Source organism: Chanos chanos, chromosome 4 (genome assembly GCF_902362185.1).
Source record: "Chanos chanos chromosome 4, fChaCha1.1, whole genome shotgun sequence".
Lineage (NCBI taxonomy): Eukaryota > Metazoa > Chordata > Actinopteri > Gonorynchiformes > Chanidae > Chanos > Chanos chanos.
The window spans coordinates 10,352,297-10,379,577 of record NC_044498.1 but is presented as its reverse complement, the minus strand read 5'-3'; the positions used below and the strand labels follow the sequence as shown (position 1 = coordinate 10,379,577).

Genomic DNA, 27,281 nt, shown 5'->3' with positions numbered 1-27,281 from the left:
TAAACAAGACTTTGTTTTATGACTGTTTTATGCCTTTGTGTAACTTTGTTTATTTCTTTGTTTGGTCAGCAGTTGTCTGGTTATGTATATATATTTACTGTTCCCTCTCAAAAAAAAATACTGCTATGAAACTATACCAACAAATGTTTGGAACAGAAAAATAAATACATGTTAAAGATACAAAATAGTATAAACTGTGTAATAATGATGGTTACCTTTTGAATCCCCCCCCAGTTTATAGCTGCAGTGTGTTGACAGTGAAGTTTTACACATTATGACCTAATTTTTTCATCTGTGATGCATTCCATTAGAATGGAGTTGTGTTTTTTTTTTCTCCACCTAAAATGGTGAATCATAACCAACTTAAGTATGGCTTAAACCTCCCTTCAGTTTCTCATGGTTCTGTATGGACAGTGGTTTTGTTGATGCTAGTGTGTGTCATGGCAGAACACAAATAAGAGCCGTCGTCAGATGTTTGGTAGATTACGCGCTCCTCATTCAGCAGAACCTTTGAGCCACAGACAAGAAGAAATTTCCTTTAAATTCCATAATTATGTTAAGTCTTCACAGGATATCAGTGTGTTTTATGTAAGCTTCACTGAACGTTTCTATGGTGTTTGCTGAGCTATTAATAAGCCGGCCCGTGCGACGCTTAACCTTAACCGTAATCTCAACTGCAACGTTACTGTTGATTGAAGGGGGTTTTGAAGAGCTCGCTCTGAAGGAAACAGGAAAGCCTTTGTTCGACGAGAACTCCTCTCGTTACAGAAACACAGGAGAGGTCTAGAACCTGGGATGGCGGGTTTAAGATGCCTGCGGATGGAGGGAGCATCAGAGGCTCTTTTCTGCGCGGCTTTGCTCTTGATTTCCCTGTTCCGAGGAAACAGAACGAAAAACGAGAGGATGGAGAGGAGCGGTTAGCGTGGGCTGACGCGTGGGATGCGCGTCTGTATTTACCAGAATGACTGAAACCCGCACCCCCAAATACTCCAGCGCTGGACTGCTTTTATACAGCCGTCTCCTCAGAGAGCTTTTTTTTTTTTTTTTTTTTTACTAAAACCTATAACCTGAAATCTCAACTGGCTTTGTTCAAGCCCATGTTGGGCACGTCCACAGTCCCACTTAGATTAAAGAAAGGTTAGAGAAAGCTTTGATTGCAACAGTTGCATCTTTGTCAAAAGTTTAAAAAAAAAACAAAAAAACCCCAAACATTAAGATATACATCTTTACGCCAAAAATTAGTGCTAATTTGATTTCAAAACATGAGTGCAATGGATAGTTTTGTCATAAATACACGTAAAGATGCTACTGTTGATCCAAAGTCAGTTGTGATATGTCTCGAGATGAAACATTAAGCTCATATAATACTTGAGGGAAAATATGTGAGTAGTCATGTTCACTTTAACAGCAGGAGAAGTTCTCAGTAAATGAGAGAACATTGCTATTATGTTTAACATGGTAAGCATCATTTTTTATGGCATAGTTGTTCGTCAGACAGATCAGCGGGCCCTATACAATATTACGTGAGAAATATTTTTGTTGTCCTGTAGTTAGAGCTAGCCCAAACACTTCACAACCTAGCATTTGTAGTCCCAGGCATTGTTAGAACTAATTACAGGCCTTGAAAAAGCAGCTTCACTTTGATCCTGAATGCTCTGATGTCAGTATTAACCGGTACAAACAAATATATCAACCCAGAATGTTGATACACATGGCAAAGCTTTGTTATTGTGAATGTACTGTAAATAAACCATGGGCAGCACACAATCGGTTTTAGTTAGAAAAATATTTTCCTTTGTAAAAACAGGAGAAAGGGGATATGTGTTGATAAAATCAGCATAGTTTTCTTCAGAGACTAGTTCATACGTGAAATTGGAAGCACCTATGTAAATCACAAAAATTTGGCTTGTTCATAAAAAAGTTGAAGTTGAGTATTATGTCTACCCTGTGTTGTAACCCAGTCATCTGCACTCTCTTCTGTTCTTTCTGAATGAATAATGTGAACTGTATATGCGAGCTTTTATACATCCCAGTCATTTCATGGTAACACAAAAAATTATTTGACAACAGTCCAAAGGAGAAGTTTCTTCACTAAATCTTGCATTTTCTTTGTGTTTTGATTCACACTATACACACACACATATCTATCTATCTATCTATCTATCTACATATGTGTGTGTGTGTGTGTATGAACACTACTCACTAAAAGGAAACAATGAACATTGAAAGTCACTAAAAGATATCAATAACAAATCAAAACATAAATCACATATTTTTGTAGTTTTATCTGTTGAAGATATCAAGAGGAGTCTGTTGATAGTTGACACATACAATGTGAATTCTCAGATATGACTGCACCACCACCTGCCGTGTCACTGTTAGCGAATGACTCAGAGATGTTATCATCTGTCTGCCGTGGTTTAAGTTTTTATTTACAGTACGAGCCCACTGAGTTACAAGAAACCAATCACCGTTTCTGTGACCTAAATTACACCAAGAGTGGGTGAAACTGTATCACAGTGTCAGGGGTTGCTCCTAACATCCTTGGCCGAGATCAGCCGACATAGATACATATTTAAATGTGTTGGCTTTCCTCAAAGTTCTTCACTTTCTTCTGTTTTTTTTCTATCTTTTTTTTTTCTTCTTTTTTTTTTGGCTTTTCTGAGAACTTCTGTAAATTTTTCGGTTAAAGAATAAAGGAATTAAAGGAACAGATTTTTTTAAATAGAAATTTACAGAACTGTGCTTCCTGAATTATTATTTTCAGATGAATTCCGTAACAACGTTACGTATGATGAGGTCAGAACCTGGTGACATTTAAGTGGATAGATGGTGACCCAGATCCATCCTTTAGCAAAGATCTTATACAGCAAGGGACAGGTTAGACAAAAGAGAAAATCTCTGGCTCTCTCAACATTAGGATGAGTGCAGTAGTACCAGACCAAGTCAAAAAGCTTTGTTAATTTGTGATTAGGATGAATCAGTCGGGTTTCTGTTGGGCTGTGACATGACTGTGCGGTGCTGTAGGAAACTCAGATTTATGTAATGTGTTCGCAGCTCTTATAAGAATCCAAATGACTTTTTTTTTTTTTTTTGGATCTCTTCAGATGCCAAAAGAACACGGAATGGAGACATCTTTTATTTTTTCATTTGCATTCATTCATTAATTCACAATTATTTTTCAGTTTTATTGTGACACATGTAAGAAACGTACATAAAATCTTAAGTCACTTTCTTGTGCAAGACAAAGTCAATATTTAATAGGAATAATTTATAATGTGATATAATATAATATAATATAATATAATATAATATAATATAATGTAATGTAATGTAATGTAATATAACACTCTTTAATTCACTGTTATGAATCTTCACCTAAAAGTATGATTATTATCATAGTAATCCTAATATTATATTGCAGTGTTCATACAGAGAAATTAGACATTTATTCTGAGAAGTCTATGACACTGTAATACCAACCCAATACCTGCTAAAGGTACCTAGGTAAAGAGTTTGGAGGTGTAGCAGTGTGGTGGTTTGGCTGTTAGGAGAAGGATTCAGAGGTGTAGCAGGGCGGTGCTTTGGCTGTTAGGAGAAGGATTCGGAGGTGTAGCAAGGTGGTGGTTTGGCTGTTAGGAGAATGATTTGGAGGTGTAATCGGGTGGTGGTTTGGCTGTTAGGAGAATGATTCGGAGGTGTAGCAGGGCAGTGTTTTGGCTGTTAGGAGAATGATTCGGAGGTGTAGCAGGGCGGTGCTTTGGCTGTTAGGAGAAGGATTCAGAGGTGTAGCAGGGCAGTGTTTTGGCTGTTAGGAGAATGATTCGGAGGTGTAGCAGGGCAGTGTTTTGGCTGTTAGGAGAATGATTCGGAGGTGTAGCAGGGTGGTGCTTTGGCTGTTAGGAGAATGATTCGGAGGTGTAGCAGGGCGGCGCTTTGGCTGTTAGGAGAATGATTCAGAGGTGTAGCAGGGCGGCGCTTTGGCTGTTAGGAGAATGATTCAGAGGTGTAGCAGGGCGGTGCTTTGGCTGTTAGGAGAAGGATTCAGAGGTGTAGCAGGGTGGTGCTTTGGCTGTTAGGAGAAGGATTCAGAGGTGTAGCAGGGCGATGCTTTGGCTGTTAGGAGAATGATTTGGAGGTGTAGTAGGGCGGCGCTTTGGCTGTTAGGAGAATGATTCAGAGGTGTAGCAGGGCGGTGTTTTGGCTGTTAGGAGAAGGATTCAGAGGTGTAGCAGGGCAGTGTTTTGGCTGTTAGGAGAATGATTCGGAGGTGTAGCAGGGCAGTGTTTTGGCTGTTAGGAGAATGATTCGGAGGTGTAGCAGGGCAGTGTTTTGGCTGTTAGGAGAATGATTCGGAGGTGTAGCAGGGCAGTGCTTTGGCTGTTAGGAGAAGGATTCGGAGGTGTAATCGTGTGGTGGTGGAGGGGAATAATTCTGCTCAAATGTGGGTCAGAGGAAGATTGTGGTCCATACGACCACAGGTGTGACACAGTCACAATGGCTGACCATCGTGCTGCAGGAAATGTGTATGATGAGGATCTAAACTTCTGATATGAGCCATGGAATAACTTGCTTTCTGAAATGACTAAAAATTTGGGGGATCCTTTTTTCAGGTTTTGTGGTTAGCAGTGTCAGCATTTCATCACAACTGTTGACCTCATTGCTGCACCTTTTGCACAGACAAGACAAGACTGTGCTTTTGAGTAGCTTTGATGGCATGTATAAAAAAAATATTCTTAGCTTGAGAAACTTCACGCCCAAGAACAGCAGAACAAGACCAGTGATATATTATACATATTCAATGGGCAGAGCACAAGATTGGTTAATCCCTTATTATCACGTTCAAAGATTTGACGGCACATTACTGCAGCAGTTTTGTGTGTGTGTGTGTGTGCACGTGTGTGTGCGAATGTCTGTTTTGGGAGAAGTTACATGTGTACACTTTAAGACTGTCAGAAATGACCATTCTGCAACAAAGTAAAGATTTTATTATTGTATTCACTGTTGTGTAATAAATCAACCCAATCAATCTGCACACGCACACACAGATACCATCCCCCTCTATAAACTTGCAACACTTTTCGGGGAGCCAACAGAGCAAAGTTAATAATCCAAATCAAGAATGTTTATTTTACAGTGGGGTTTTAGAGTCCCCTCCTCCACTGCAAATTAACATGCCTTCAACTCAGTAAGTATGCTCTACTTCCTCTCAATATCTCTCAATCTGTGTCAGAGAGAGAAGATACGTATTCAAAGCTGCCAACGCACACCAAGCCCTATATATTTGAATGTAGCTCAAGTGTGACCATGAGTTGGACAGTTAAGTTCAGTAGGAGGATCAGTGTAAGAATGCCTTCTGCTCTCCGTATCCATACTTCAGTGGTAAGTTTTCACATCTCATCTGAGCCAGTATTTGTCTTTTCTTAACATCTGATGTTCTTTTTATCCTTTTGAGATATTCATCGTTATCAAAAGTTGCTTTTAAAAAAAAAAAAAGACTTAGCAGATATTTCGCTACTTGATGCCTTTTTTTTCCGTTCTGCTGGAACTATGCTGAAGGACAAATAGTTTTGCTATTTTCTGTTTTTTTTTTTTTTGTTTTTTTTTCCTTTCTGCTGAAACTTTGCTGAATAAACACTTTACTGGTTCAAAAACAAGCCCCCCACCCCATCATTACATAATGCAGAACAGACATATACAAATGCAGCATTACACAACTGTTTCCTCTCTGCAGTTTTTCAGAGCTGTGTTGGTGTTGAGTTTGGTTGCTATGTTGCTGGAAGTGGACTGTGTCTCTGCAAAGAAAAGAGGAGACAAGTGGCCGACCAGTCCAAAATCATCCAGAAAGAAAGTCAAGCTCGTCCTTGACCCCTCTCTCATAAGTTCCCCATCTCCTCTCTCTCCATCTCCAAACATGTCGTTGTCACCGTGGACTTACGAGTAAGTCTCAGTCTCAAACTTTACACCACTACAACACTGCCAAGTTTGTGTGCTTTCTTTTGTCATACTGCTGCGACTGACATAAACGATGGCATTTCAGTTGATTAAGTTCTTTACTTGGATCACCACTGAACGCTTTTCGCTTGCTGTGCTTAACAAAGTCATTATAACTGAAGCGTTAATTGTTGTTAACGTCACGCTTTCTGAAGTAAGATCCAAAATGTATCGTGTTTCCTAACAGAAGTTACCTTATCAAGATCGTAACATAAAGTTTGAGAGTGAAGGTCATAAATCCATTCGTCTTCAGGTACACTTACGACGAGTCCAGGTTTCCTAGTCGAATCTATGAGGCAAGATGTGGAAAGACCGGCTGTTTGACTACAGATGGATTTGAAGACTTGGGACTGCAGTCCGAACCCATCTTGTATCAGATTCTTGTCCTGAAGAGAGTGAAGCCAAAGAGAGGGAAGAAAGCCTTCTACCGACTGGAGAGTAAGACCATCAAAGTGGGCTGCACCTGTGTCCGGCCCAGAGTCATCCCACAGATGTAACTACTTAGTTTCCATCCAAATATGGTCTCTTTATGTCAGTACAGAGTGCAGCTACGGGTCTTAAATGTGACATTGTCAATAATGAAAAGGGAAACTCAAAATAAGTGGTACATCAGATTTCATAATGGACAAATGATATATTTCTGTTACTCTTAACTAAGGTCATAAGATAAATATAACATAGTTTGCAAGTGCAAACAATAGCCACCACATCTAGGCTGAAGATATGACTCTGAACACTTAACTCCGTTGTAATGTGCTTGGTTCTTGCATTTTATCTTAAATCATTATGTATGATCTGTGTATTTTCTCCATTAATGTATCACTATAGTCATTGACCATAGGTAGCGTGCTGTCTCCTTTTAGACTAATGTGATTAAATGGCAGTACTTGTTCTGTTGTGAGAACAGAGCATTTTCTTTCAATTTCAGTTGCAGAACCAGAGAAGTTAATGATAAGTACCCTGTAAGAACTTTGTCGGTGTTTGTGAGAGGCTAAAGTACTGTCATTTGACCGAAATACCACATCTATCAATTTACTGACTTGACAAATGGGTGAACTGGTGTTCACTAATGTTCACTCACTTGATAGAACAATAACTATGACTTATCGAAGATAAACATTTACCTTGAAGTGCAGTTTGTGTCCTGTTAAATAATTTGCATAATAGGCTATATTTATTCTGTGAATTTTGTAGTAGGCAATTTTATGCATTACTTTAAATATTAAATGTTTCTGCTCAGTACTGTATGCTCGTTTTTATGTGTCTAACTCTGGATTTGAACCAGCATCCCCTCTACTTAATCCCTGCTTACCTTAGCATTCAGGCACCTCTAACAAATGACGCACTTTATTTAGTCAAGAGAAGATTTTATTGATGTTAAGACAGAAACCGTTTAGCAGTTAGGACGTCACAAACACAGGCAGCAATTAAGACTTTCAAATTTCTTTATACACAACCTGATTCACATCATTTCACAATTCACATCATGTTTCGCCAGCAAAAACACAACCTCTCCCAACGCATCTCTTTCTTTTTTCGCGGGGAGAATCGAACGATCGCAGATGACGAACAGAAAGCACAGTGACATGCCAAAGCAAAGTGCACCGTCAGCATCTCAAAACTTCTGATTTTTTTTTCTCTCTCATCTAAAGATAAGTATCAACCTTTCTCACGCCTTTAAGCATTCTCACTCTTCGTCTGTAAGAGGGTGTGATACGCTTTCTCAATATTCATAACCACTGTTCTATGTTTCGGTGTCATTTACGTGTGCACTTTAGAGAAGACGATATAGGTTAAATGTGCTTGTGAATTGTGCTTAATCTTTTGTGTGCTCTATGATTTTTTTTAAATGCATGAGATAATTACGGATCACCAGTACTGTTTTAGTCTAATACCCATATTGTTATTATCTATTTGACAAAAATCACATTGATGAGCAGCTTGAGAAGTATCTTAAATACTGTATGCAGTTATAGCTTACGTGATAACTATTCATTAGACTAGCAGACTTAACATTCCTGATCATTCGTTTGGCGATCTCACGATAACCCCAAACGATACTTTTATAGACATGCATAGTCGAGTTATTTTAATGCTGACAAACTTTATACAATAAGAAAATGTGGTTAATTTGTGTGTTCGCTTATTGATTCTAATCAAAAAGTCTCTTGGAACAGTGGCATGACAGAGAGCTTTTATGGAGTACACTGCTGTTGTTAAGGGTTACTTCTCCTCCTCTGTTGGTTACAGGTCAAAGTATCACTGTTTCCCTTTCCCTTTCTTCTTTTGTCAGTATCATGTTCTATCAGCAACTTTGCATGCACCACTCAGCTTATCTTCAAAGCCATTGTGAAGCACCCACACACCGTCTCTCGCACTTTGGTGCACCTTGCGTTGTCATCCAGACAAATACAGGTTTTCTTCTTTTGTTCCATGACATTATTTATTTTAACATTTTTTTTAAACCTCACAAAAGATTAGTGTGTTTTGAATCCTCGTTGTTTTTGTCTTATCCTTTTTCTCCTTCTTTTCCGTGGGCTAGATTGGTTTCCTTTTGTTGTCGTTGTTGTTGTTGTTGTTGTTTTATTCTCACTTTTTTTCCTCGATTATTCGTTGGCGCCTTCCGTGCAGTCCACTCATCTATCGGCAAGCCTCCTCTTTAAGTTCCTTGTTCTTTCTTACCTCTTCTGCGTGTTTGTCCTAAAATGACAGAAAAAAATCAAAGGGGCTTTTTGATATTCATGCATATATTAGCATACCAGCGGGACATTTTAAAAAAGGCAACTCAAACAAAGGAGCACAAGAACAAAACAATCCTAATTAAATATTCAAGCTCATTATATATTCAGAATGGGAAACAGAACAGCGGAATCACAACATTGCTTCATAGTTGCTAATGTGTGAGTAAACTTCACTTTTTTCTCAAATAAACTTTATTTTGAGAAAAAAAAAATATGCACAAGGAGATAGCAGTGGAAGACTCTCAGACTGAATAAACATCGGTGATGACACCCATCCATCCATCCATCCATCCATCCATCTGTGTGCATACCTTCTCCTGAAGCCTCTCCAGCATGGCTGCCAGCAAAGCCTCTCGGTTTTCTTTGTTGGCCTCCATTTTCTGCTCCAGTTTTTCTTTAGCCATCTTGATGAAGTTGTTGTTCTCCTCAAAGGCCTTTTGGATGACCTCTCTCTCATGCTCCCTTTTCTCAGCCAGGTGCTTGAGCAGTTCCGCCTCCTGGAACTGTGAGGATGGGAGCATATGTGTGAGCACATGGGATACATTTGATAGATGGGTACTCATCAAGCACATAGACGTGAAATGCAAGTTTATTATGTACAGTATGTTGGTCTGTGGCTGGCTGTTAAGTTTTAAGTAGCATGAATGGACGCTGATCTTTACAGCACCTGTGAGTATGATGTATATTTTTGTGTGGGTATGCATGCAATCTAACCTTCCTTCTCTCCTCAGCAGCTTCCAGCTTCTTCTGTATCTCCTCCAGAGATGGGTCCTTTCTCTGGGGCATGGTGCTGTTTAGTTCAGGCACTCCATCAAAAGAGGGTGGTTTAAGGATGACCTCAAAAGCCTGCCCAGATGCCCGTTTATTCAGCTCTTTAACCTCCACATCCTTAATCACGCACCAGTTGAGATCCACAGCATCTATGAGAGTAGTTCAAATATACTAAATTCAAATATACTATACTATGACAGCGTAAGTAATAAACATAAACATACACAAAATAGGTTACTTTTGTCCAAATCAGGCGCCTTTATCTTCCACTTAGTAGTATTACGGTTCATATTTTCATTTTTCATTTAAAACGCGACAGGCTTTCAAAGAAATCGGCGCCTGAATATGCTTGATACTCATTTACCTTCTGCCTTGTACGTGGGTTTCTCCGTAGCCTCTGTTTGCAGGCAGGAACAAAGTAGTGACACTAGGGGGAGCTCTTTGACCTTGTCTCTATATGCTGCGTGAGAAGATGAATGTAACACGACGATACGACGGGTTAGACCCAAAGCCTACACTTTTCAGTGACATTATTTTTAGATAATATTCACTTTCAGGCTCCTAAGGCTATGTTACTAAGCTCACCTACATTGCTGAAATGTTAAACTTGAGTATAACATTATATATGAAGGGCAGAATACTAGTTAAATTACTATACCTGCCAGAGTCATCCTGTCACCGTCGTGGACCAACCGTCACAGTTTTCCTCGCAGACAAACTCGATGCAATCCTCAAATGTTTCCTGAGTGAAAAAGAGAATGTAATGAATGGCCATAAGTTCGGCGCATCAGATTTGAAAAAACAAAAAACAAAAACCCTGTTCATTTAAGTCAAAATAGTTTGTTGTTGTTGTTGTTGTTGTTGTTTTGTTTTATCTCTGATATATCCTAGAGGATGAGTGAGGCATGAAATGAATTTGAAGAAAACAGTTACTTCTATATCAATATCCATTATAATCTGAAAGAAAATAAATGAAAATGATTGCGTTAAAGGACAAAATAATTATTATAAAAACCAATATATCTTTTCTCTGAGTTTGTCAAACAAAGTAGCTTATATCTATATTAAGCTGGTTGGCATGACTCACGTGAACTCTCTGGGTGGATATGCTAGCTAGCAAGGTCAAACTAGATAGCTGAAAAGTTGTTGCAGTTAACCTAAATATGGTTAACTTATTCTTTTAGTCAGTGTCAGGGTAGCTTGTTCCCTAGTTCTGTTACTTTCAGCAATTAGGGAAATACTCATATGCTTAAATATATTTCATTATTCAAATAATTCTAACTTGTGATTAATCATTATTACCATAAAAGCTTACTTTTTGGCTCACTTGAAAACTACATCTTTAACAAAACTTAGTTTACTGCCAATCACCAGCTAAAACCCTTACTTTGGTGATGTGATATGACCAAAATGAAGAGTCATGCAGAAAATCAAACTGAGGTATGAAACAATTCATAGCTTATGCTGCAGACATGTAGTTAACCATTAACTCCCCGTTAAATCTGCACATTCAATTTTGTACAAAACACAAACAAACAAACACCCCCTCCCCCTCCCCCAATAATGATAAAAAAAAAAAAATTCTGGCCTCCTGGTTTGATGAGATATATATTTCCTTAATCATACTCATCAGTTTAAGACTAAATGTAGATAATGACACCAGTAAAAGCCTTGAGCATTCACTGGAATACGTTAGAGTGCTATTGCCTGGCTCGGTGAGAGGCTCTGATGCTTGGCAAACGAGTGGCGTGAATTCAGATGAGGAACAGCTGGGGATGTCAGCTACAATGTCTATATTGTTACTTAGCTGGTGGGCCTGAAAATATCCTCTCCAACAGATTGCATTCATCAAAGGCTGTTTACAAACCAAACAAGTCATACGAAGAACGCAGACCATACGCAACATGTCCGCGTTATCTGATGAAATCTGATTTTGGTAAACTACAGATGTTAGTCTAAACCCTGGAGGCTGCTTTGCATTCTGTGTTTTCACTGAACACGGTCATGTTCCCTTCCTCTGCTCCTAGAACCTTAGCCATATACATAACTGTATTTGATATGTAACGACCCCTTGATGTATTTTGAGGATCAGAGATTGTTTGTATTAGTTTTAAGGTTTGTAATGGGGTCTGACTACGTGTAGCAGAATGAAAGAGCGTGCTGCCTGTGTTTGACTTATAGAGAGAACTCCACGTTATTAAAGGCTTAAAAACAGCAGGCCGTCATCCTGTGTGTGCGTGTTTTGCCACATAATCAAGGCTAATAGTGACATCTTCCCCTGTGGAGAGCAACCACAAGCGCTCCTACTGCCCTGCCCAGTCCTGCTTTGGAGTCACACACACAGAGACACACAGAGACACACGCCCACACACACACACAGAGACATACGCCCATGCACACACATACACACACACACACACACACACACACATACACACACACACACATACACACACACACACACACACAAAAAAACAAACCTATTTTAAACCTTTAACCTCATTCATGTATTCTCCCAGGGCACCAATCAATACCCACTTCCTGCATGGCTAGCTGTTTATTTACATTCTGTCAATTGAATGGGAGCACATCCCCTTTTCCCCCCACAGAGGTTATCAATGTCATAACAACTCCTGTCTTCCAACCATCAGAAATCTTCTCCATTATCCACTTCATGTTTGTAATACACACCTTTCATCATAATCACAGCTAAGATCTTATGCATGCATGCAAGAAAATAGTTTGTTAAATCTTGTTACATAACGTTCAGCTTGTCCCCTCGGCAAGCACATGGGGATGCAAAAATCTATGCTTGGCCGCCGCATTTCGTCAACAACATAAAGAAACGAGCAAAACAATTTTGTACAAGTCAATTTGTTTTGTTTGTTTGCAAATGATAATTGAATTTGGCATGCTTTAATGGTTAATGAGAAAATACAGTCAGCCGGGGTGATGCACTGGTTAGTTATATCATCCACTTATGTCACATACGCATAAATCCATAAACACACAAACTCTCTCAGATTCACCTACACACACACACGCGCACACACACACACACACACAGACATACACACAGACACGTTCACACCCATCTTTGCACTCACACAAAAGCTGCATTGGATGCATTATTGATGACCAACAAAAACGTAGAGAACACCGAGTTCCTTCTAAATGACTGATGCAGTAAACACAGTCTGGGGCGTCTGTGGAGACAGGGTCCTGTCCCCCCTTCAAATTCTTAATGCTGTTATTAATACTACTAATCCTTAAAATTGTTTTCATAGCTCAGAACTTGAATGGATTGTTTTGGTGGGGTTCACACTTACCCTCTTTCGCCGGTGATGCGTTTAGTCCTTAGCTCCCCTCCTTCTCTCTCTCTCTCTCTCCTCTCTCTCACTCTCTCTCTCTCTCTCTCTCTCTCTCGTTCTCTCTCTATCTCTCTCTCTCTATCTCTCTCTCACTCTCTCTTCCACTCTATCTCGTTCGTCCACTGTCTGCCGCTCCTCGGATACAAGAGCCAAGCAGCATCAGCATCACCACCACTCCTACAGTATGACATCACCTCCGAGGTCTCCCATTGGTCGAGGTGAGTGGCAGAGCGTGGTGGGCTAGGCAGGGGAGAAGGGGGTTTTACACGTTAACTCTTTGTTGTGAGCTGCAGGGGTTCATACTGAATAGGGAATGGGTGGGAATATTTAAATAATTCGGTGGAAATCCCGAATTGTAAAAAAAAAAAAAAAAAAAAAAAAAAAAAAGACATTTTGGAAAGGAATGGTAATTTTGTGCAATTGAAAGGTACGATGTATTTTAATTTATTAATACGGTGAGGTTAGGTTTGTTTAACTAAAAGGAAAAAATAAATTACGAACAAACAACAATACGTTTTATAACTATTTATTTATTGACTCTGATTTTTATTGCAGTAGTGTTGAAGAGGTAAAATTTATGACTCAGAGGTATCCAAAACTGTATTAATACCACGAATGTAATGCTTCTGATTATGAGTTTTTGCTATTATGAGAAATATCTCGCTCCATTAGTGTACAAGCATGGTAGACGCAGAGAAATGAAACGGAACAAAAGATACATGTCAACGTAACATGCTGTATCACTACTTTAAAAAGGCTCAAGTATGATATAAGACCAGGAACTCTAAATAGAAACTCCAAGCTACGGAGCTTTGGCTGCTGAACAGTGTGTAAAATCGAACTTTTGCTCTGCTTTTGAACTTTTCAGGGAATTTGTCTTGTGCCTAGGAAGGTGTGGTAGAACTCCAACAAACAGTTCAAACAGCTCACTGTTCTCTATAGCATTTTTCTATTATTTGTAAATACTGAAAAAGAGTCTGACAGGGCTGCGGCTGTGTTGAAGAGCTTTTGTTACTTGCTTTAGTGGAAAACAATAGATTGGTGAAGCAGACCTCTTTTCGGTTAAATCAGATCAAAGGAAAGTATTTACAGTATATAATGTGGAAAAAACAAACAAACGCTTGTACCTCTCACTGTTTGTTGGTTATTACTGATTGCATTTTTAATGTTAATGCCACATACCAATTATCAAAGAGCAAAAATAATTATTTTAGCTTGAGGAAATAAATTGCGTAACATGATGAAATATCTGAAAAATGTTGGACCTGAAACATTATTTTAAACGTTCATTTCATTAGTATTTACACGCGTCTCATCAGTCAGTGTGTAGGTGTGTATGGTAAAGGGATGCTTTAGGGTGTTACCAGTGTGCAGACACAAAGACACAAAGCACCAGCTCCTTTGATCTTCTGCTCCAGCATTCTGTTCACACAACCCACATGATGTCATTCAGATGTGATCAGTCAGCAGGAGAGACAAGAATGCAGCATGAGAGGGAGAGAGAGAGAGAGAGAGAGAGAGAGAGAGAGAGACAGGCAGGAAGAGGGAGAAAATTGAAGAATTAAAGGGTAGATTTTTAATACAGACAGAAGGAGAGTTAAAAGAAGAGAAAAAAGACAGAGAGATGAATGGAAGAGGTGGGAAGGTGAGGAGAGAGAGGGTAAAGGGCTATATTGTACAGGGTGTGTCATCTTTTCCTTGTCCCTGTACTCCACGGGGACAGTGCACGGATACAGTCATCTCTTACAGGAAAGCGCACGCTTAATCAGCCTTCGTATAGGCAATAAATTTTTCCAACTCACATCCAGTAAATGACCTAAACTTTGCTGAAAAAGGTGTTAGGGTACTTGTCATGTGGAGCAATGATTCAGTGTTATCATTTGGACCCTGCAGTCTATGGCAGTTCTCAGACTCTGCAGGGTATAACACATTCGTGTTCCTGAATTTCCTTTCCAAAGCAGAGGATTAAACACACGCCAAATCTCAACGTGTTCATCACAGGGCACTTATCAAAGGCCTCTGATCACTAACATACGGTCTAAAGGAGAACAGTATACTGTAATTGTATCGAGTGATTGTATTGATGATGCAATTGCCATTAGCGTAATCATATTACAGAGACTGTTGTAAACAGGAATGCACGTGCACACACACACTCATGTACACAAACATGTACACACACACAAACACGCACACACACAAACACACACACACACAATCACACACTCACACAAACACACACACACACGCGTACACACACACACACACACACACTCTCTCTCTCTCTCTCTCTCTCTCTCTTTCTTCACACAAACATGCACAAATGGCCAGGATGAGTCATTCAGGTAGAGCAGTGAAGAGAACCAATATAATCTGACATCATCCCCCGTTTTTCAATGACTTCACTCACACGGCCATCGATCCTGCTTAGCAAATCGGATTGCATATTTGAATCCAATTAAACCATCTCTTCATAAGTGCTAACTCTTTCCTTCCCGACTTCGAAGGAAGAGAAAAAAGAAATATTCTGTGTGCGGAACATTCTATCCTTGATATTGTTTTGACACCACTCTCGCAGTAAGGGGGAGAAAAGGAGTCTGGTAAAAAAAGAAAAAAAAAAAAGTCTTTGCCACTGATTTGCTTCTTTGCTGGTCCATCTGTCTTCTTTGCTCTCGCTCTCATTCCAAATTGGATGGCTGACAAAAAAAAATAAAAAATCTTCTCAAGGCTCTCATTCGAGGCATTTGATCCATTGTCTAATATTTGCTCCCAGAGAAGTCCGTAGGATTTTAGACGGGGCTGAGCCCCTTACGCTGAAAGCAGGAAAGGACAGAGGTTGAGATTGATAAGAAGAAAAGGAGGAGAGAGGGAATGAAGGGATGGGAGGATTAAAGGACAGGAAATGGATGTTCTTTCTCCATGGAGACGAATAATTAAACGGAGAGATTTTAACGAGTCTAAATGCGTCTCGTGTTGCGGCCTCCATATAAATTGTCGTTTTTACGGGGAGCTCTGTTTAACCGAGAAACGACTTTACCAGCCCATGTCGTTCTGCCTGTTATTTATATTATTTTATATTCTTGTATTATTTCTATCGTTTTTAATATGATTTTATATTATCTTATTTATATATTTATGTCATCATTCCAGTCGATACACATCTGCAATGATACACTGTATTTGAAAATATGTCGCAGTTCTCCTTTACATGAATCGCTTTAAAAACTAACTGTGGCATGTTATGTGTTTTAAAATGAGAGCACTGGATGTATTTTGAATCTTTGGATAAAGATCCAGTCATTTCCGTCATGTCAATGTGCCTGCAGTCGTCCAATCCTGTCCTCAGTTGTTCTCAAACATTTTTTTCTTACAACCCATAGACCTCCTGGTATGCCAGACTCTCTCTGGTGTTGTCAAGCTTGTTGCTATGGTCACACAGCACCGTGCGCAGCTATGAGTGAGAATGATGGATCGCTTTGACTTAGAAGATAGTTTCGGGGTGAAATCCAGGAAGCCGTAACATAAATTTCTGAAAGAAATGAAGGAGGAATAGCCACCCCCCCCCCTTTTTTCAGCCATATCTTCAAATTCTTATCTTGAAATTCTTTTTTGAGGATCTTATGCTTTTAGGGTTAATAGGTTAAAATTTTGTATTGTAGGGTTGTTTAATTATAAATATGACTGCCATTTACAAAGCAAACGACAAACACACATAACCATGGGTCTGAGAGCTTTGTCGGATATTCTTGTCACATTGAAACACAAATAAAAAATAAACGAGACAGCAGTGTTAAGGATTAAGACTGTTACTGGAGGGTGTTTCCCCATCTCCAATTTTTGTCTCTCTCTCTTTTTTTTTTTTTTGTTTACGAAGAGGAATCTCGTGCGACACCTTTTCCAGATGTCTTGCATTACTTCCACCGAGGATGACATTGGGAAGGGATAACACTCCAGGGGGATTTTGGGGAACCCTCACCTTTGGGGTCACTGTCATAAAAAAGAAAAGCAGACAGGGGAATGTAGTGGTTAGAGGTCTCTGCAGTAAGGGGCATAGTTTATGGGTCAGTGAACCTGCACTCAAGGATGACATAAGGGAGCATAGATTTCCCTCATGCCACTTTAACCCATGGCAGTATTTTTTCACGCTTCCCTTTACAAACAATGGTTAGAAAACAGAGTTTGACATTCATGAAGGTTTATAAATAATTAAAGAGGTTCTTTTTTATGTACATGTTGATTTATGCGTTTCGATTGATGTGATTTATACAATTTATGCGATTTATGTGATTTATAATTTTTTTTCATTTGTAAAATACATGATATTTTAAATATGGTGTTAAAGCAGAAGTAAGAATAATTTAGAGAACAAAAAAAAGTTTGTTGTGGTTTTAATCAAACTTGAGGGGTTTTATCTGAGACTGTAAGAGATAAAACCGTTACTGTGAGCTCATAGTCTTCTCCCTGATCTAATAACAGCTCCCCTGCCGCTCCATCCAGACATCAGCACCTGTCTCACTGCAGAAAAATGTCTTCTCTCTCTCTCTCTCTCTCTCTCTTTCTGTGACATTTGTTGATGTTGCTAGCTGTGTAGCCTGAAGAGCAAAATCTTTGCGTCTCAATTCAAAGTAGAAAAATTGTAGATTTAGAAGGAGGATCGATTAGGCTGTCTCGCTTCACTGGTCACATGGCAGCAGTAAACGTGACATTGCCTTAATCCGTGTACATATTTTGAAAAAGAGTGGTGGCGTATCCAAACTGTTTTCAGTCCGCTCCAGTCGCGCTATGAGGAGAATTTCAGAGACAATACCTATAAAACCACAGTCTTCATCATGTCCTCTGCTCTTCCTGCCCCGCCTCAGTTTGATGGTCAGTATGAAACTATGTGTGATATTTGAAATCGTCTGAGCTGGCACTAGGTTATGTTGGGAAAAGTAATATATATGTATAAAATACATTAAAAAAAAAAATACAGTCAGCCTGCAGTTTGGACATTGTATTTTTCACAGTGTACTTTGTCTCTGAGTCACTGGCTCATACTAACCTATGAATGTGATGCTTTTTCTCACAGACTGGGAGGTGAGATGAAACCTGTTACAAGAGAAAGCCTGGCTTTTATGCACTGGTTCCACTGAACAAGTTCTGCTGTCTGCATAATTCACATTACTGAGGATGCATCCTACTCCCCCTTGTGGTGAACTACAGTATCTGGAAACACATGACTACTATACTGCAATATACTAATAAGCCCACAAAGCACATACTGTGGCTTTTCCCTAAAGATATTGTTTAATGTAACATGTTTTAATGAACGTAGTAGTACTGTAAAATATGGTCAAATAAATGTGTGTGAGTGTGTGTGTGCAGTCTGTAATATGTCCGCTGGCAATATGAAATAAAAGACTTATAGCTGGCAATTCACTCTTCATCCCAGTGCTATTATTAATGTTGGTGGTAATGTTTATAGGCCTACTGACCATCCCCCTGCAGTCTTCCTTACACCCACAGCTGAAAAACGATAGGGGCCTCAGCAGAAGGGGATTATGGGCAACAGACCACCCTGTGACGAGGGGTCTATCCCTCTTTTGTGTTTCCACAAAAGTCAAAGGATTCTAGCACAGCTCAAGATTTGTGGGGTGCAAGCTTATGGTCTCATCCTTAGTCTGTTTACCGAAACCCTGCTGCTCTCTGCAGACAACAACACCTGTCTCACTGCAGAAAAATGCCCCTTCATTGCCAGTGTTCATTACATCCCCCTGAAGGCCTAAAAAGGAATTGCTTTACATCTCTTCATGAGGACGAAAACTATTATCGGTGAGGAATGACTTTGTCTTTTAGTCCAAACTTTCTTTTAGTGATCAAAGACGTGTAAGTAAACAGCTGTGCCGGACTAAATGAGAGATGCCACTGCAAAGTAAATGAGATCAATCACAGAGTGTAATTAAGCCAGTATCTCTTTATAATTAGGCTAATTATAAGCAAAGAAAGGCCTCTTCACCAAGCAATCCGCTTTGATGAAAATAAATTGTGAGTGGAGGAGAAGTGCTCATGTAAATCTCTCATCTTATGTGGGTAGACTCCGATCAACTCAGATTGAAAACCACATTTGTTTCTTATATCTCCTCACAAAAAGGTACAGTTTGCTTTCTTTCTATCCCTTAGGGTGTTCTCCCAATATAGCTCAGTATGTTTTCTTTTTCACCAAGCAGTAGAAAATGAATACACGCCGTTCAGTTCCTGCCGCATGCTGAACATATAACTGAATCAGTCGACGTTTTGGGTATAATTCCTGATTGTTCCAAGCTCTGCTTTGATTCCTATTTGCTTTGAAGAGCTCAAGATTCCCGGTAAGAGCAGAGGCCATCCAAAAATTCTAGCAGACACGAGGGCCTCCTTTCAAGGCCCATCTAGCCCAGTTAGCCCTCCAGATCTCTGTGACACTGCCCTCTCAATGTGGGTTAATAGAAAACAGATCCGTGGTCTTACACTTCATTATGGGACCTCCTTGTATCCTCTGACCGTTTCAGCCAGGGGTCCATTTTGTACCTACTTGGTAATGAGACACCCCACTGCACTAAATCAAATAAGGTGAATCCCCCCCCCCCCCTCCCCCGGCCCCTTCACTATGCTCACAGGGGCCCTGCCAAGTCAGAGATAGGAAAGCAAAAGGAAAACATCACAAGGGCTCCACCAGGAGCCAACCCTCAGAAAATGTTTAACTTTTGCTTCATGTACTTCCAAATGTACCCTGCGTTTGCTGTCTGAGCAAAGCAGGCATCCTGAGATATACAGGAAGTCATGTTGTGTATCCTTTTCTCACGGATGTCTCACTGAAAGTCCAGGAAGAGACTGGTCTTTAGCTAAGCAGATCTCAAGATACTCCAGCCTTATAAATACGCTTGTTGGTCATACTTTTAGAGTTGGCTTGCATAAGCACGCAGCGGCACGCATAATTCTTTCAGTCATTTTCTGCTATTCTCAGTGATCCACGCAATCAACGGTTGGTAGCTAAGGCCTTATGGTTTACTTTGACATTTCGTGTGGGAAAACTAACATCATCAGTGGAGCCAAGGCTCACAGAACGGATGATTTTCCTTTCTACACTGTTTCGCTTCAGTCATTCGACAGCAACAGCAGTTCCCCAGTGTTCCAAATACATACAGTTCCCGCATGAGGTCATAGACAAACAGAGTTTTTGCACAATACTGTTCTGTCTGTTAGCATGTTTATGACAAAGTTATGACTTAAATGTTACTATTAAAATATGAATATGTTAACAAAGACACAGCAGTACAAGCCTGTTACTGAATCGTCATTACTGACCGAATGTAATGATAATGAGCGTGCCCAAACTTCGTATGTCTAGAGATATGGGTTAGACCTAAGCGTCCGCTTCCTAAAACACTGCAGGAATGCACCTCAACTCTCTAAAAGCTCAAAAGTCCTAGTTTGAGATTTGAGATAGTGGTCGAGATGTGTAAGCTCTTAAGTGTGAATAAAGGAGGATTTCTAAATCTAAAAAAAAATCTAAATGGCTTTATACTTTATTTATGAAAGAAACTTGTTTTTTTTTTCCTATGCAGAAATAATGTTTCAAATGTGTTTGAGTTGATCTAACTGATAAGAAGGGAAGAGCTGGGAGTACGCTGATACGAGGCGTAGTATCTTTTAGGTTTGATAGTACGCTTTGAGAATCGTGGTATTAGTGGTTTCTTATCTACTGAATGTCAAACAATGTCATGAAGTTTCACAGCTCTATTTGTTTTACTAACCTCATAGTTTGATGTAAAACTCTCACAGTGTAATCCCTCTGATATGTGCGATGTTACAATGACTTTTTTAACACATTTCCTTTTGGATCCGAATTGAGGGAAACATACCATCGTGACATGTGGATCTATCTGTTCCAGCTGACTCAGATCAAAATAGGAAGCATGTCTCAAGACCTCACATTATCACTGAAACAGTTTGACATCATTATCGTTGCAAGACAATTATAGGAGTTGATCTTGAATGTAAGAAACAGATATTCCTTAGCTCAGTTTCATTCACAGTCTGTTTAGAGCTTCACCACTTTGAGATTGCTGTCTCCTGGGAAGATGATGTCTTCCCTCCTCAGCTTTAGAGATTTATTGTTTATGTTGCAAGTTTGAGGGGAGGCATAGAAGGAAATGTCCAATTAGGAACGAGAAAACCAGTCGGCCCATGACAGAGCCATTAGCATTTGCACCAGACGTTGGTGAAGTTATCTGTTAGCTTGGGTGGGACTGACAGGAAACAGCAAACCCTACATTCATTATCTGAAGACCGGTTAAGATCCAGCATATTCCCTGGAGGTCTTACAGTCATGAATTGGAATTGTTTGAGGAGGAGAATATCATCTCATGTTGAGCATGTCCTTTGTTTGGGTCAACGTTTGGAATTGTATATAGTTATAGAAGGTAAGCTTCCTACTGCAAGATTAATAGTTAGTCAAATAAGATGTGAGGAGCTTTTAAGAGATACTGTTCATCCAAAATGCTCAATGCTTTGACATACGTCTGACAAGAAAATATATGTTGTAAACTCTGGTACTCCTAAATCTGAGGAATAGGCCAGTCCAATGCCCTGTTTACGGGAAGAAATCCTTTATGATGCATCTGGGCAGACTGGAGGACAGCTCAGTTTATTTTGAAAAACTTCTGACTCCAGACAGACTTTAGAGATTAAGATATCAAGCAACCCCGAATCTCTACACAAAATTCAAACAGCATTTTACTACAGCATGTTTAAAACCCTGTTGTTTTTATTTAATACAGAAGTTTTGTTTATACCAGGGACCCAGTGATTAAACACCTAATCAGATTGTTGTACAATGTTAAAAGTGGTTTCAGGAGTGGCTTATGCATTACACTGGACTAGTCTTATATAAAAATGCTGGGCAGGATTGGTGATTCACAATTATCCCAATCACCAACTCTCTTATAAGAGATTCCTGAGCAGTCACTTTATACTGACGTTTCCTTTACTTTGGCAGTTACCTGAATACCACACTCAAGTAATATAAAGGGATTTGCACTGGGTAGATATGACACTGGAATGTGCCATATGGGATTAGGGGAACCTAAAAGGGAGAGACAGGGATGGATAGAGGATTGGAGAGAGGGAAGATTAATTTATGGTTTTGATGTAGGAGAGAGTCTAACGATTTGATCAGTAGCCCTTAGCACTGCTCTGTTAACAGGAGGCGGTACCAGCCATAGCACTAAACAATGACTCAACTGTGAAGTTTGGTTTCATCATTCTCTCTCTCTTTCTTCTCCTTTTCTTCTCTCTCTCTCTGTCTTTCTGTTTCTGTCTCTCTCTCTCTCCTCTCTCTGTCAGTGTATTACTTCAGTACATTACATGATTGTTTTACAATCCTTTCTGATAATTGTGTAAGATAATAAATAAAGGATAATGTTCGTACATCTTGGTGTTTTGGTTATTTGGAGATCAGTGAAGGGTGTGAAGGGTTGTGAGTGATAAATAAATTGTCAACATGTCATTCCGGCTATTGTTTGGAATGTCTTGGTGTATTAAAGCGCACTGCGCCCCAGACTAAATCATGCTTGAGCCCCCCCCCCCCCCAAAAAAAAACCATGAGATGACACTCGCTGTCATCCTCACTTTTCCAAGTCTGAAGCCATTAGTTTCCAAAGGGGTTATCAAGTTTTATGACATACATTAGACAGCAGTGAGCCAAGGTAACAAAGGGGCCCCACTTCAGAAAGTCTCCTCTGGCTCGACTCCAGAGATTTAGATCTCCAAACCTAAACTGCTTATATGAGCTTCTGTTCAAATACAGTTACATGAGCCTGGTTTTAAAGGAATGTTGGATCAAGCGTGAGCTTGGCCAGACCTTTTCAGAAAGCTAGAAAAGAGGGTTCTTTATGTGGAGGACTCAGAAGCTCTGACGTTGCTTTGAGGCCTCACCCAAGTCTTTCATACTTTTTTCCACGTTCTCCTCCATCCTTTGCCGTTTAGCTTGTTTATTGCCTGTGCCTTTCTTGGATGCTGGCTTCGCTGGTCCACAACATTTGCCTTCAGTTTTGAGCTGTGTGTGAATGGGGGTAATAAACTTGGCAGTAGTATGCACAGAGCAGCAGTGACCGAGGAATCTGATGAAGGAAGCTGAAATGTTTCAGATCGAGTTCAACAGTCGTTCCCTTTGAGAAAATCAGGGCGTGTTCCGTCGCATGGAGTTTGCCCAAAGCAGTGCCCCAACACGCTGCCGCCCCCCCTTTGTTGAGTCAAATAATAAACAATGCCCATTCATGAAATAGTAACTGAAAACAGATGAATAATTAATCGTGTCTCAGCCAAGGGCTTTTGGGGAGCATTCAAATGATGGTAAAGCAGAATAAGCTCTAAAAGATCCATTTACACCATCATTTAGGCCAAACACTAAATCATAGGAGGCTGCAGTACATTGTATGACCGAGTTATAATTGAGTGGGTTTAGCTGGCAAGGGCCTGCTTTTTGTCAGGACTGTCAAGGGAGTGTTCTTTTAACAGAATGCACAGTGCTGAGATCACTGCACTCCTGCAGCAGTTGTGTCAATACATAGCTTTAAAGGAAAACATCAGGCATCATGGTACTTGAAGTAAGCAAAAGCCTCATTAATATTTGTTATTATCCATTGCAGTTCTTCCATGAAATGGATGTTAGTATAAACACTTATACATTTGTCGGTGTTTGTGTGGTCGAAGGTCGGAAAGTTGAAAGTTGTATGGATGAACATCCTGATAAGGAAAAAAGTGAAAAAAAAAAAGTTCTTGGGGGATGCAAAATATTTAGTACACAGCGATGAATGTTTTGTGTTTGTTTAGATGGTGGAGATGGGCCAATCAAGGCCAGCGTTGCAGGTAAACCTTCAGCTTTATAAGACATCCTGGGGATTGTGGTTGCAGTTCAAACCTTTAACTCGCATACTTGGATGACTGACTCCCTACACCAAGGCTGGTGGTTTTAGGCCACCTCAGAGCAAATCAGAACTATTACATCAGCCTACGTGGTTTCACAAAACATTGGCACGCTCATTTGGAGTGGAGCTATGGATTTAATAGAATGTCTTTTTTTTTTTTTTTACACACGTATTTACTGTTTCATTTTTTTTCTTAATTAAAATATCTTCAGCGTGCCTCGGCTTACTGGTTTGACAGTTTAGGCAATTTTGAAGAATACAGAAAGGGAGAAGGTCCATCAGTGGTATTGTGTCACGTGGAGCAGCTAGCTGTAAGTGGTGTAGATTGCTGTGTTTGGAATGTGACAAATGCAATGAGAGCTTCTGTAGAGATTCCATTTTCTGTGTCTGTCTTTCCTCACCCGGACTGACTCCTGCCCGCTGGCTCCCCCGTTCCCCCACATCCCCTCAGTATGACAAAACCTAACCGGATTATGAATGAAGCCATCTGCTTCTGGCATTCCTTGACAAACGGACAACACGTCTGATAAATGAATGTTCTGCTCTGTTCTAACAGAGTGCACCATAATTGCTTATTTTTGTGAAAGTTAAACGTTGAAGTCTTCCAGAGAGACTCTGCATTATGTTATGTTGAGATGAAACAATCCAAATGTCTTAGAAACGTTGGATAAATACTGATGTCTTTGCTCAGATGCGAACTGATTTTTGTGAACGGAATATTTTTGAAAGTCTGGTGAAGATTTGAAAGTTCTACAACTGTGGAGAAAAACAATGGACAAGTAATATGATTATAATATGACATATTTACACATTTTGAATGTCTAAAGTGAACAATGGTCATTTAGATCTTAAAGGATTAAAGTGGATGAAATTATGGTACTGGGGCTTTTCATGCAATTTTTTGAGGAATTGCACAGATGTCGGATTTCACTGAGTTAACAAAACAAGTGGCAAAGGATGCCTCTGAAGCAACTTTTCCTTATTACTCAGTAGGTAATTTTGGCATATACAGATCAAAAAGCCCGTGCAAATGCTGAAAAAGGTCTGGAATCTTTCAGTGTGAACTCTATCCTTTAACCTATCACCCATATATTCTTCTTGACCAGTACAAGTCAATCCACATAGAGCCATGACCAGCAGTTCACAGACATTGTGATCTGTCATATCTTTGATGAAAAACAAACTCTAAGAACAGTTTTTAAAAAGCTATTTAGTACCTCATCAGACTACAGAAGAATGCACTCTTCCATGGAAACTTTTGGAGAGGGAAATAAAGATGAAGAAAAAAAAATATGGTCATTGTCTTCAGTTTTGCGTATTGCTTTTCGGTTGGTTTATTATTACATCATCAGATTATTATTGCTGCTATAAATTCCCATCAAGACAGGTTTTTTTTGGAACCATCATTGTAAGATCATACACAAAACATCATTATGTGGTTTAACTGAAACAATTTCCATAACACTGGTGGGTATAATATCTCAGTTATGGGATTTCGATATGTCAAATTCATCACTTGATCTCTGCCTTTCAGAAATTTGTACAGATATTATCCAAATGTTATTTTAAAAGCTCTTTGTTGTTCATGGTTGAGGCAGAAAGTGCTGGATTTATCCTGTAATCCTAAGAATCACTTGACGCTTACACAGGGGCAGGTGTGTAAACCTATGTGGAATGTAATTAATTACTTTCCAGTTAATTTACATTTCAGGTATAGACATTCTTTAGACATACCACATATTTACCAAAAAATTAGGTTTATACAAAACTGGCTTACGTTACATTCAGAAAGTTTTAAACAACTAAAATGTCCGCTGCTGTTTTATTCAAACATTTGAAGCTTCCCTTCAATGTCACTGGTGTATTAGCCCAAATGCTCCTTCACTGGATGATGCAAAATGATCCGCTAATTTTGCACAAAACACACTAATCTCAGAGTGAGACTGATGGATTTTTAATCAGAAATTAAAAGCTCAGCACCTGGAAACAAAATTTAAGTTTGTCCTTGAGATGTGCTGAATGTCTTAGAGGGAAAATGCATGTTAAAATAGGTGTTTAAGAACATAAATGAACATTTCGGAGCAGCGGGATTAAGCTTCCACGGTCCTCATTATAAAGGAAAGGGACTGGCATGGGATTCAAATCACATTGGTGGAATCCTCGCCTCTTCCTTTGTGAAACAAAAAAGGCAAATAGTAACGAGCCAAACTGATTATACCTGATTAGTTCAGGTCATTCAGAAGGAAGAGACCTGATGTCTTTGATAAACGACTTTATTCTCCTCGGTGGGAACTTCTGGGCCCTGGGTTGACCACCCTAGCCATCGTAAAACAACGTCAGCCTGCACAAGGTCTTTGATCGTTCTCCTCCGTGAAAAACTGTTCATGTTTTGAGCCTAGTTTAGTCCCCCATTATCATAAAAGTGAAGGAAGAACGGCCTGTGGATAGTCGCGGCATTCCACGCACAAGCCCTCGTTCTAAATCACCCCACAGGGAACTGAAGAGGTGCAAGGAGGCCATAAACTACTTGGGGTCTGACATTTGCACAAGCCAGGGGGGTAATACGGCTCACAGATAACTGAAGCCCGAGAGAGAGAGAGAGAGAGAAAAAAAAAGGTTTGGGGTGAACAATGCTGCAGACAAGGAATGCTTTATAGAATTACTTCCATTGCATTACCTGACTGACCAAAGGCGCACATGTCTGGGTGACCTAATGGGGTTAACCTGCTACATAAAAAAAGACAAGCACCTGGCGTGAAATGTAGGGCACTCTCTCAAAGGAAGAGTGCTGAAACATGAAAGGCGTACACAACACCGGCTTCTTCAGAAGACGCGTAAGTTTGCTGCCACTGGAATGGAGGGATTCAAAAATCAAACGTAGAAGAATTTTAGACGCAGCAAAGATCACAAGAGTACTTGAATTTGAACAGAAATGTTGATGTCATAAAAAAAAAAGAAACGAAAAGAAAAGAAACGAAAACCCAACTCATTCCCAGAGTAATTCAAAATGCCTGGTTTGACCCACCGAATGTTCTCTTCATGACGAAACAAAGATTTCTCTTGACCTTCTTGAACTGTCAAAATCCAACTTTAGTTAATCCCCCAAATCCTTAAGTTTGGTTTATCCTCAGATCCTTTGTTTCTGCCTTAAGTGTTTTAGAGTTGGAAAATTTGACTCTTTGCTAATACTGTTTCAAAATGCTGGAGCATGTTAAGCGGAAAGGGGAAGGAGCTCCGCTGCTCTGTCTCTTTGTTGTCAAGAAGTCGTTTATCATAGGGAGTGATCTGACCCATAAAAGTATGGATATCCATGTCGCTTTCTAACGGGGGGTGTCTGGTTGGTTTCAGTGTGCCTGGAGAGGGGCTGCGTGTTTGCTTTCGGTGTGGTGCTGTGTGAGGGGTTTACTTACACACACACACACATACATTTGATTTCGGTCATGTCACAAGTGACGGATCCT

At 39.8% G+C, this 27,281-nt stretch overlaps 2 protein-coding genes across 2 annotated transcripts; one reads left to right on the top strand and one right to left on the bottom strand.

Moving 5' to 3' along the window:
• Positions 1-5,770: 5,770 nt before the first annotated feature.
• il17a/f3 (interleukin 17a/f3) lies at positions 5,771-6,491 on the top strand. The gene is made up of 2 exons (XM_030770936.1): positions 5,771-5,940; positions 6,248-6,491. Exons 1-2 carry the CDS (start codon positions 5,771-5,773, stop codon positions 6,489-6,491), a joined length of 414 nt encoding a protein of 137 aa, XP_030626796.1.
• A 2,143-nt stretch (positions 6,492-8,634) lies between these two features.
• On the bottom strand, positions 8,635-10,177 carry stmn4 (stathmin-like 4). The gene is made up of 5 exons (XM_030771596.1): positions 10,165-10,177; positions 9,871-9,966; positions 9,450-9,655; positions 9,047-9,238; positions 8,635-8,694 (listed from the first exon to the last, which is right to left on the bottom strand). Exons 1-5 carry the CDS (start codon positions 10,175-10,177, stop codon positions 8,635-8,637), a joined length of 567 nt encoding a protein of 188 aa, XP_030627456.1.
• Between the last annotated feature and the right edge of the window lie 17,104 nt (positions 10,178-27,281).

Excerpts from the sequence above, each read along its gene's own strand:
- il17a/f3 (XM_030770936.1), top strand. The coding sequence starts at position 5,771 with ATGTTGCTGGAAGTGGACTGTGTCTCTGCAAAGAAAAGAGGAGACAAG. Across the intron at positions 5,941-6,247 it reads TTGTCACCGTGGACTTACGA|GTACACTTACGACGAGTCCA; the intron begins GTAAGTCTCAGT and ends ATTCGTCTTCAG.
- stmn4 (XM_030771596.1), bottom strand. Across the intron at positions 9,239-9,449 it reads CTGCTGAGGAGAGAAGGAAG|TTCCAGGAGGCGGAACTGCT; the intron begins GTTAGATTGCAT and ends CCATCCTCACAG. Across the intron at positions 8,695-9,046 it reads TGGAGAGGCTTCAGGAGAAG|GACAAACACGCAGAAGAGGT; the intron begins GTATGCACACAG and ends CTGTCATTTTAG.